Source organism: Sphaeramia orbicularis, chromosome 5 (assembly GCF_902148855.1).
Source record: "Sphaeramia orbicularis chromosome 5, fSphaOr1.1, whole genome shotgun sequence".
Taxonomy (NCBI): domain Eukaryota; kingdom Metazoa; phylum Chordata; class Actinopteri; order Kurtiformes; family Apogonidae; genus Sphaeramia; species Sphaeramia orbicularis.
The window spans coordinates 45993523-46005180 of NC_043961.1; the positions used below are offsets into that span (position 1 = coordinate 45993523).

Here is an 11658-nt window from a genome sequence, read left to right on the forward strand (position 1 = left end):
CAATATAATTTTTATCTTGTTTGCCTCTCTGCTGCATTTCTCACAGCACACACAGCTTTGTTGAGGTTAACATTTACACATTTCTCTAGACAATACTTTCTGTTTTCATTAGTAAAATTAATTCACATTCAATACTTTGGAAGTGCACCCCTAATCAAATGAATGAAAAATTGTAAAATCAAGGTAGCCTAAATGTGTTAAACAAAAATTCACAATGCCACCTGTTTACTTGCTATAATACATCCATTGTGCATATGTTCACTATATCACTTACTGTATGATAAATAAATAATGAGTAGAGTGCGCTGCAGCTCCACATTTCATACAAAACAAGAAGCTTTCCCCAATCTGACCGATGAAAAAAAAAAAAAGGCATTGTTACATAAGGATCTGTGGAAGATTGGTGCCAAAATAAAACAAAGTGTGATAAAAATAGTGATAAGAATCGGTGCATATCTGAAAATCTAGGTCAGAGCTCACTCGCTAAATATGAAATACTGTGAAAATCCACACCGTCTCAATTTAAACTTGGTTAGTTCCAAGAATGACCTACAATCTGCAACAGGCCTCACTACTTTCATGTGTTTGGATGCAGAGTGAGAGCGCTTCACAGACGTATTCTGATGCCCTGAGGAGAGATTCATCTGGGCAGCATCTCTCCGTTTAATAAGACATGACTTGTGAGTATGTGGCAGATGGAGGGAGTGCCCCATTGGTTTCTATGCCATGTTGGTAAAATACCAGGATATGATGCCACAAGCTCTGAATCACACACATATACGCAGAGTGCTGTATAATCATGCCGTTATCTGACAGTGACTCATGTTCACCACTCAGCACAGGACGTCTGCGAGTTCCATCACGTTACATCCACAATGTCACATGACAATCGTCTCTTTATGACCTCTACATGTCAAATAGGTCTAATACGTTCCCTCTCAGCCAGTCTCTCACCGCACCAAGGTGACCTTCCTGTCTGATTCAGGAAACCTTAAAGGAACAGTGCAGCATTTTGAGAAGGTGGATGGAAGACAGACAGATTCATGAGTTGCCTTTGCTTGTCCACTTATGGTAGCTTAATTTCACAGATGATTTTTGTTGGTTCTAGTATCATTTAAAAGAACTCTAAATGATGCAGAATGTAAAAGACAACAATGCACCTCCAATGTATGCACCAAGTTGCATTCTTGAAGAAATGGTTTTCACAGTTTGATGTGGAAAACTGAACTGTCCTGCACAGACTCCGGACCTTGACAACATCCAGCATCTTTGGAATAAACTGGAATGCTGACTGGGAGGCTAGCTGTTAACTGATCAAAATCTACTGAATAGTAACAACAAGACAAAATGAGTAGACTTGTATAGCAGCTAATTCAACTATTATTAGCATATAGAAGCATTTTTACTGTGACTCGAACAATTGGCACATAAGAAGTATAGACATGCAACTACGTGCATCTAAGGTATAGAGTACAAGAAATATCATGGCTTTTACTGCATATTTTAGGTAGAGAGGGCACAAGAATTCAGTTTTCTCTGCAAAATCCAATGCTGTCTAGAGACGTGAAAAAATTAAATAATGAAAATAAATATTTTAGCTTTAAGTGGCTCAAAGCGAAGAAATATGCTTAAAAATGGTCCATTCTGAACTCAACAACACCATCTTCTCTTCAGTCAGGTCAGAGGTCATAGTCTAAACCTGATTAAAAAAAAATAATTTCAATCTTTAAAAGAATCATGCCTTTTGGAGGGCTTCCAATAAAGGTCTTAATACAACGATTAATTGTTTTATAGATAATATGCTCCAAAAGATACAAAATTCCCACGTTTGCTATCAGTGCCAATTATGCAAGAAAAAATACAAAGGGATTAGATAAGTCAAAGAAAATCATCAAACAGTAGCTGTTTGACTTAAAAATGTCTAAACAGATTTTGCAGCATCATCCTTTATCTGTCTGCGTTCATGTCATCCAAGTGTAGAGCACAGAGGAAATGGGAATCAATAATCAGTATCGCTACAGCAAAAGACAGGGAATAAAGACATAGTCAAATAAATATAAGTTTTCCATTTGTCCTTCAAATGATAATGAAAAAGACATTAACCTGATAGTTTCAGTTTGATGACTAGTGTTAAAAAATGAGGAACTAAACTTTCACAATAAGCAGCAGCGGACACACAATGACTACTATGAAACTGACTCATCTAACGATCCCATCTTGCACAATATCCAAGTGTTTTTCACAACGGAATCATTTGTGGTTTGATAATTTAATTCTGTAATACAAAGCACCACAAGTGACAAGGAAAGTAGTGTTCTGAAGAAAAAAGCTGCAAAGTTTTCATTTTATCAAAGCCAAATTGTGACTGCATAGTCATAGCCTGGTAGTAGTCTGGAGGATTCAAGCCATTTAATAATTGTAATAAAATAATAAAATGATAACCCCATCACAGAAGTTGTGTTTTTTTCTGTTGGCTCCCTGCTCTGTTTAAGAAGCATTTCTTAGGTTTTACTGACCACTTGTAAAGGACATGTATGTCTGGCCCCAGGCCACAAAGCACAACTGTTAACCTCATATGAGCCCGTTTGCGACCTTACATCCTCAGGTGGGGCCCTTCTGGCTGTTACAAAACCACAGCCTTATAATGCGTGTGTAGTTACTACACAGAGGAGACATGACAGTGGAGCACCTTAAACCTTTGTGTAGAACTGGGTAATATGAAAAAAATCATATGGCAATATTTTTTTTCATATCAGACGATATCAATATGTATCACAATATAAATCAAATCACTATTTTTGTCAAGCTTAAATTTTCCATTACTCATAAGTTAATTGTGACGACATCAGAAGGTTATTTTTGATTTAAATATGATTTATTTTCTGTCAGAGGTTGAACGTTACAGATGTGCTGAAGAACATTATACAACTGTTTCAGATAAATAAACAGGCACATATTGTGTGCACTGATCTGCCTTGGCAGAGGTCTGCGCTCTATGAGTGGTTTTCTAGTTTTCACTTGTTTCATTGGCAGACTTTTATTTTGCTTAATTTAAGATGTTTTGCTTGATTCAAGATTTTTTTTTTTTCCTAATGCAAGACTTTTTTTGCTGACTTCACGATTGTTGTTGCTTAATTACCTCCGCCAAGTGTAATGGCAGAGGTTAAGTTTCATTGCGGTTTATCTGTCTATTTGTTTGACTGTTAGCAAGATAACTCAAAAGTTATGGATGGATTTTCATGAAATTTTCAAGAAATGTTGATTGTGGCACAAGGAACAAATGATTAAATTTTGGTGGTGATTGGGGGAGAGGGACCGGGGGGGGCGGATTTTTTGTATGTTTGTCTGTCTGTAGCAAGATAACTCAAAAGTTATGGACGGATTTGGATTAAATTTTCAGGAAATGTTGATACTGGCACAAGGAACTAATGATTACATTTTGGTGCTGATCGGGGGGGACTGATGAAATTTTCAGGAAATGTTGATACTGGCACAAGGAACAAATGATTAAAATTTTGGTAGTGTTGGGGTGGGTGGGGGGGGGACTGATCTGCCTTGCCAGAGGTCTGCGCTCTACGAGTACTTTTCTTGTTAAATTTAGAATTTTAAATATGTAGAAATTCTCTGATTAGCACTTTGCAGACGGTCCCTAAACTCACACTCACTTACTGGCTCTACTTTCAAAGCAATGCCATCTACTGATCATTAAGGACTATTTGTTTGGATGAAAACAGAGTTGTAGTTTCCACTTTGTGTTACCAAAGCCGTATAGAGCCGTCATTTGTGTCTCAATGATTATTGACCAATGATCTATGAGCCACAAAGTGCAAATCTGTGAACCTCTTGTCAGTTTAACTGTGATGAGCGTTTGCGTTCTTCACATAGGCTACATGTATTCGTTCAGTACACCTCCGTATTGTATTGAAAGGCCTGAACTGAAATGCTTCGCATCCTACTTTTCAGTAACCCGGTTGCCCAAGTTCTCTGTCAAATTTTCTTACAGTTATCATCTCCGGCTGTTGTCCAACATTAGCGTGAGTGCTGTGGCTGGCTCTTAAGCCTGTGCTTTGTGCGTCAACGTAACTTGAGGTGGCTTTAGTGTGACTGGTTTGGTGCAGCGCTACTTAATTATGATTGGCCGTTCTTATGTTTGTCAAAACATGGATGAATGAATTCTATCGAAATTGTATCGACTAAGTCTCATATTTCTATCGAGGCAAAGTTATGCTGTGATATATATCGTTATCGTTTTATTGCCAAGCCATACTTTTGTGAGTTTTAAAGCTATTAACAGTTTGTTTTTTGTGAGTTTTAAAGCTATTGGACATTAACTTATGGGGGGGGGGGGCAAAATCAGTTATAAAACCGAACACTTCCCCCCGGTCTTACAGATCAGTTGCTTTCACCAATCCCCGATCTAGCTGAAATGTTGATATCGGAGCCAGTAGCAGATCCTAATATCAGATCAGTGCAACCCAATGTCCAAGTCTTATTTCTCTTTTATTTCTCACACAAATTTCATTCACTGTTTTTATATTCTAAATAGTCTAACAAGACCTGGTCTACTTTATGTGTTTGAAACTATGTCTCTGCCCGCCTGCCTGCCTCAATGAGGTGTTCCTAGTAAGATTTAAAAAAAATCTAAAATCATGGGGAAAAGGGATATTTGTTGTGTAACTCTTCATCCATCCATTTTTTGCAACACTGTAATAGTACCTAAGATTATGCAGGCTGATGGGACGGGGGGGGGGGGGGGGTAATCTGGATTTTAGAAAAACCTTCAGATTAGCGGGATATTACTCTTGTTCCAAAAAAGTGCATCAGTAACACAAACTGGGATAAGTTTCATCATCACTGCACAAATAGTGGTGTTTGTTTGTGAGGATTATCTTATCAAAAATGCATGGAATGCAGGTCTGCATGTACAGAACAGACAATAAATTATCAAACTGTGCCTTTACATTCTGATTTGGACAAGAAGAGAAGACGCTGCTAACCATGAACATCTGAGAGCAGAGAAAGACAGACAGACAGGCTGCCTTACAAACATCAAGAGCACAAAGCTGGAAAAATCCACCCCCATCCAGCCCTGTTACCCCTCTCAGATGGCCCAGTTCCCATTTTAACCTCTGCTCATTCATTACCCCAATCAGCAGTAGTGGCTGCCATTTGGGATCCACTCCTTAATAACCAATAGAATCAAGTTTTCATCAAGATATCAGGCACGATATTTAACAGTGCCATTAGCTGTTTAGTACTTTATGAGTTAATCACCGTGTGGAGTGTGAGGCTAAATTTTCTGATGGAACACAAGAGGAAATCTGCATTAAAACAGTCACAACTGCCACAAAATCTACATTTGTAACAAATGGGACAGGTCACAACCACTTCATAAACCACTCAACAAGGCCAAGGTATACAGAAGACTTAGTAATGTAACAAGATTGAATCAACATGTAAAATATTAATAGAAATAAATATAATAACACTTCACACACAGTTTTCAAGCTCTGTAAGGTGTGAGTTGTAAGAAATTACAATAATTCTTGTCAATATCATTTATCATTACAATTAGTTTATGAACACTTTATGAGGTTATTGTAAGTGTGAAGGTTTGACATCAAAAGAAGACAACAAGATGTAATAATGGATGTAGTAACTGGCACTAAATCTGTATTTGGAGTGAATGGAGCTACCACTTCCAGTCGCGACTACTCTGTGTCACACTGAATTTTACATTTTATGGAAGATTACTAAATGTCAATACATACTGAAACGTACTGCAAAATCCCGCTGTCAAGAAAAAAATTCATATAGAAGAACCTATGCTCATTTGGTGTCAATTTACCCACTTTAGTTTATACTAAGCTTTTGTGTGTTATCTATATTATAAAAACCAAGTGGCCTCTGTGTGCGTGCGTGTGTGTATGGCGTCTGCTTTATAACTGAAAAACTGGAGAGAGTTAGCCTTTACCTTTTGGAGTACTTATGCATTTTGGGTCAAGGATCAGACAGGCTAAAACTGCTTATTGATATGACCAATACTTTTTGAGTTATTAGTTGTTTTTAAAATTACAATGGACCTTACAGGTGGCCTGCGGACGGGTCCATCACAGCCGCAAATGGGGGGGCTATATCCAGATCAACGTAACCACCCGGACACAACAGGTGAACCGGGTCCGGCTGTGATCACACACTAACAAGGTCGGTCTGGTTCTTACTGTGGCCTGGTTCCACTCCGTCAGTCCCCGGTCAAACCTGGCCCATTTACGTCCCCCTCGCAGTTACATGGTGACAGACCATTCTACCCAGACTCTGATCAGATGGACAGAGATCAGCAGATTCAGACACAGAACGGCAGTGAGTCACAATAAACCGTCATTTTCTTTCCTGTGTAAAAGTCTATGGTCCACGCGATGGTCAATACAACAAAATGAGGGCCATTATATTTTTTCCTAATCTGTGTGTTACACCAGTAAGGTGAGTTAAGTCATCAAGTAATGTGAATGTGATGAAGTCATACAGTAATGATGTAAAGCCCTTTCAAAGCAATATATAAGGTAACTATGAATGCATTCTTTTCTGTTACTTTGGATTTTTTCCTAATCTGTGTGTTATACCAGTAATCTTAGCTCAGCCCCCTTTTTATCAACTCTACTGCTTCTGGAGCCTGTGGATTCCCATGGGTCAACACACTAGTGAGTTAACCAGTCTGTAGTGTGAAACTATAGCCCCTTCCCTACACAGCACTTCTGTTACAGAAATATTTCGCCTTCATTCCGGAACGACGTCTGTGTAAACGAATCGGTGGGATCATTTGGTCCCACCTTTATTGCAGCTTTGTAACACCTCTGGAGGTAGTAACAGCCGTGATAAAAGTGGAATCATGATTCCAGAACACAATGTAAAAGGAACACCTCTCTCTGCGCTGTGTCACCACCCCTTTTATTCCAGAACGCACGTCTGCCGTGTAAAAGTCAAGCCTGTCTCACCTCTGTTACTCCTTTGGTTTGGCTGTGTAAATCGGTCAAATGTGGGAAAAAAGGTGGGATCACCATCTCGCCTTTTTTTCCGGGATCTCTGTGTAAAAGTGGCTTATGACATACAAAGGAGGAGGAAAGATGTAAGCATGGATGTTATTACATTATCTATTAGAAACTAGTGTTTTTAGAAACTAGTGTTTTTCTAATTGGAGGTGGTAAAATAAGGCTAAATTGCAAAAAAAATGTGGAGAATATCTAAAAAAATGAAGAGGACAATACATATGCATCAATACGATGCATGGTTGCTATTTGCACTTAGCCATTTGAATTACATCTCAGGAAGTTTGTGATGCTTTAGTCATTGGCCAGTCTATAAGTCTGAAGTTGTGATGGTAAAAAATAAGAGGAAAAGATCTAAACATGGATGTTATACTTGCTGAAGTGCAAATAAAGAACGGGAAAGTCTTTATTGGGAATGAAAGGAGATGCCAGCTCTGCCTCTACTTCACCAGGACTCTTAAAAGTATACACTTTACAGGAGAAATGGACATTGACAATGGTACAACACTACGTGAGGAAATGTTAAAAAGTAAATAAATTGATTTCTTGGGAATTTTTTACCTTCATGTCGTTCATGATGAGCTGGAAGAGCCCTCCCAAGGCGCTGCATTCCTTCTCTATACCCGCATCCATTTTTCCACAGGCTCGGAAAAATCCTACAATTTTTTCACCTCCAAGAAAAAAAAACTTCCAGCCAAGTTTTGAAATACTCCAACACAAGTATCAATGGGGGCTTTTTATTTAATACTGGGGGGAGTTACAACACCCCAAGGGCCAAGTCCACCTTTAAAAAAATCAGCCAAAAACAGCAGCGGAAAAAGGAGTAAAAACCGTGAAAAACACAAACACACACACACACACACACACACACACACACAGACACACACACACACACACACACCTCACTCACTCACTCACTCACTCACGGGAGGAAAATCCAGAGACTCACAGTGGGCTTCAGTCAGCCGATGCTACCAGCCGGCCAGCTTGATACACGTCCGAAAAAGCCCCACATCATGACTGAATCATGGAGCAGACTGTCTGGAAAATGTCTGACAGTCTTTTCTTAAGTTTAGCTCCGGCTGCTTTAACTGTAGTCCCGGCTAACCGCGGCTAGCTAACTCAGCTAGCAACCTGTGACGGTGTGTGTTTGGCTTCTCCAACGCAAACACACACACACACACACACACACACACTTTGATCACAATCACAATAAACCGGTCTTGATCTTATCTGACATCCAGCTCGGGTTCAAGGTTCCCAGTTGTTGTTTTCCAACGTTTTCCAGTGATTTGTTAATGTTTCCTGCTAGTTTTGCCGAGAGAAGCGGCCGTTTTTCCTCCTGTTACTCCAGCGGGAGTCCGAACCCGAAGTGAATGAGTCTAGCCCTAACACTGCGTCAAGTTAGCCACGACGACACAGCTCACATCCGGCAGAGACCGAAATCCTGAGGACCTGTCGAACTATGACTGAAACTGAAACACGTTTATTCCACCAGTAGTGAGAATGTTAGTGGGTACTTTTACTAGAGGGCTAGAGGGTATACAAGTACCACAGCGCTAGCTACCACGAAGTCAGTTGTAGCATAGCCTAGCTTCTATCTATCTATCTATCTATCTATCTATCTATCTATCTATCTATCTATCTATCTATCTATCTATCTATCTTTAATGGGATGAAATTGGTTTATGTGGAATTATGTAAGACAGACATAGAGATGTCTTTATTTGTTACCTTGAGAAGGAGTAAGTTTTTTGGTTTTCAGTGTTATATTCCCTTCTTTTGAAAGCTGTTGTGAGAACAGTTCTTTCAGTCTGTGTGAATGTAATGGATTTCACGGACTAACATTTTTTCCAGCTTGCTTCTTCAACTGAAGAACAATTAATGTTTGACCTATTCATGGGAGATGAGGCTAATTTGAACACAAAGTAATGTCATTTAGTAGTTTATTTTATTGTCGTTATTAGTATTAGGTGTATTGTTGCCTCTAGACAGTTTTTCAGATCTCCTATATTCAAGTGAAAAAAAGGTGGTAAATCCTTCGTGTTCTTGTCAGACTATTCTAATGTGAAATCCGTCCAGTTTCCGGTCGTCTGACAGTCCGGGTTACTTTATCGTGCTCCCTATCTTTGGACGAGGAGGGTTTGTTTTGTGGACAAGACGCGGCGGCCCGGAGGGGCGGAGTTACATGAGCAAAAAACTTGAGAAAAGAAAGAACTCTGCAAAATGTAACCTTAAGAAACTACTACTGCTTTGGTGAAACAAAATAAAATTGCAGTGAAAGTGAGTGAAAGTAGACGGAATAATAGCCTAAAATAAAGTTGTTTCAGAAGCAAATCATTTAAAAATGTAATTTCATTTACTAATTCATACTTGTGATATACACTTGTGATATAACAGATATTGAAATCAATAGCAGGTGGCGAAAATCACTACTTTATATTAAAATAATTAATAATATACAAAAGATAATTCCTTCTATTTGTTTCACACAGTCCCATATTATCTTGAATTTTGTGAGCAGACATGTTTATTTATCTTCATTAAGTCATTATTTCAGACATGTCAAGTATTCTGAGAAAATGGGGCAAAGATGTATATTTTAAAAGTTGAAAAAACACTTTACTCAGATTTATCGTATTCTCAAAGACAGCACCAATTGAACATTCAACAGACTATAGATGATACAGGGTGTCCCATAAGTCTCCATACATAGGAGACATAATACATATGGTTCTAACATGTATTTCTTTATATTTCTTCTTTATAGTTCTTCAGCAGTGGAGGGCACGCATTGAAATGTGTTCCCGACAAAATGGCAGTCATATAGAGCATATTATATAAATAAAAATGGTTTATGTCAAAAAAACGTTTATTTTTCCTATGTATGGTGACTTATGGGACACCCTGTAGATCTCCAACTGCCTTCTCCAATGTCCTCCCAAATGGAAGTACTGACTTTGAAGGAAAATAAGAGTCAAGGAAATGAAAAAACTATATCTAGAATGAGCTATTTTTGGTTAATATTGTAGTGATCTTCAGTTCGTTTCCAAAAACCACGTATAAGTTGTATTCTGACGCAAATGACAAGACTGTAATCCGTTCCAAAAATGTATTAAAACAAAAAAAGGTTAATTTACATCATGCCAGACGGTAGAAAAAAACTACATACTCTTAAGCTCCGTAAGCTGTTCTTTTCCTTACTGCTGAGAGTTCATGCGACACAATAGCACAAAGAAATCAGAAATTTGCAACTTCACATAAATACATTCATAAACATTAATTCTTATTAGCCATCATCTTTTGGCTCTTACAGTTAATATTAACTTCAAATGTATTAATCAAATGTTTTGGTCTTGATGTCATATTTCTTTATTTAGGTATCCAATGTCTTGGTTTTTGTTTTCTGGATTTTTTTTTTTTTTGCTCCAAACAATTATTCTTACACAATCCTTTAAAAATCACTATTAGTTCAACTTAAGGCAGTAAGACAGGGTACCCATCTCATTCAGTGGTCAAATAAGTAAACTATATTAATATTAATATTAATATTAATATTAATATTATATTAATATTAATATTAATGCCTTTTTACCTCACAAAAACAGAATTTTCTAACTTACATAACAGTCACTATTGTAAAAGGATGGACAACCAGTTAAATATTTCTTCAAGATTTTGTCTCTCATTTCCAGCTGCTTACTATTGCTGTGTGCAGCTGTTGCTGTTTGCAGTATGAGTACAATTTGCAGTATGTGAAAGGAGAGAGCTGAGTCTAGAAGACGCTCAGTGATAACAGTGTATTTTCCATGCCATTAAACACAAATTATTTTCATTTCATATATTGTTGTATTTTATGTCAGCCAGCAGATGAAAAATACTTCCTTCACTGTGTTTTGCTGATTCACCCAGCAACAAGCTGAGTCACAGAAACACCAGCCTCCTTTCCACTCTGGTTGTCATGGCAACCTACATGCCACAGTGCCCTGTGCACATATGTGTGTTGTTTTGCTGAATCATGGGCACACCACCTCTGGCCTACTAAACATCAGCCTTGTTTCCATAGAGGCCAGAGCATCAGTACCCATGATGAAGAAAACAAATTGTATTTTATATAAGTGATTTATTTCATATTTTGATCTATTTGTTACTCTCACATTTTCTTCAGTGTGAGGCTATTTCTTGAGGAATGCAATAACAGAAAAGTTTAAGGAAAATAAAGAAATCTATTAGTAGAACACAATTTGGCCATAATTTGATTAATTTTCTGATAAAATCATTATATCATTGTAAGTAGTACAGTTATTATAGTAGGACACACAAAATTTGTATGTGATAGTGGCACCATCTAGTGGCCAAGGTCTTGCTTTGTACATTCATTTGCCTTATTTTTGTCACTATTTTACAGTTTTTCTCCACTGGTTTGGTTAGTTTCTCGAAACAAAATTACAGTCTCAAACCTAAGATCATTTGGAAAAACAGTCTTAGTGTTCAGCACAATACCATTACTCACTTGCAAAAGCTCATATCTCTACCAAAACTGTCCACTCATTTTTGAAACTTAATTACTTTCCCATACAAATAGTCAGTGCCACCAAAAAGGCAAAGATCCTTC

General features: G+C 37.9%; 1 protein-coding gene across 3 annotated transcripts in view; it reads right to left on the reverse strand.

The window, feature by feature from the left end:
- The window catches only part of mtss1 (MTSS I-BAR domain containing 1), a 99877-nt gene extending 91431 nt beyond the window's left edge, over window positions 1–8446 (reverse strand). For 2 of the 3 annotated variants that reach the window (XM_030135352.1, XM_030135351.1), the window contains exon 1: window positions 7605–8445. In XM_030135352.1, the coding sequence (XP_029991212.1) occupies window positions 7605–7676 (72 nt within the window). In that variant the 5' untranslated portion in view covers window positions 7677–8445. Of the gene's footprint in view, window positions 1–7604 lie in introns of all 3 variants that reach the window. The other variant, XM_030135350.1, reaches the window with a different exon arrangement.
- Window positions 8447–11658: the final 3212 nt, after the last annotated feature.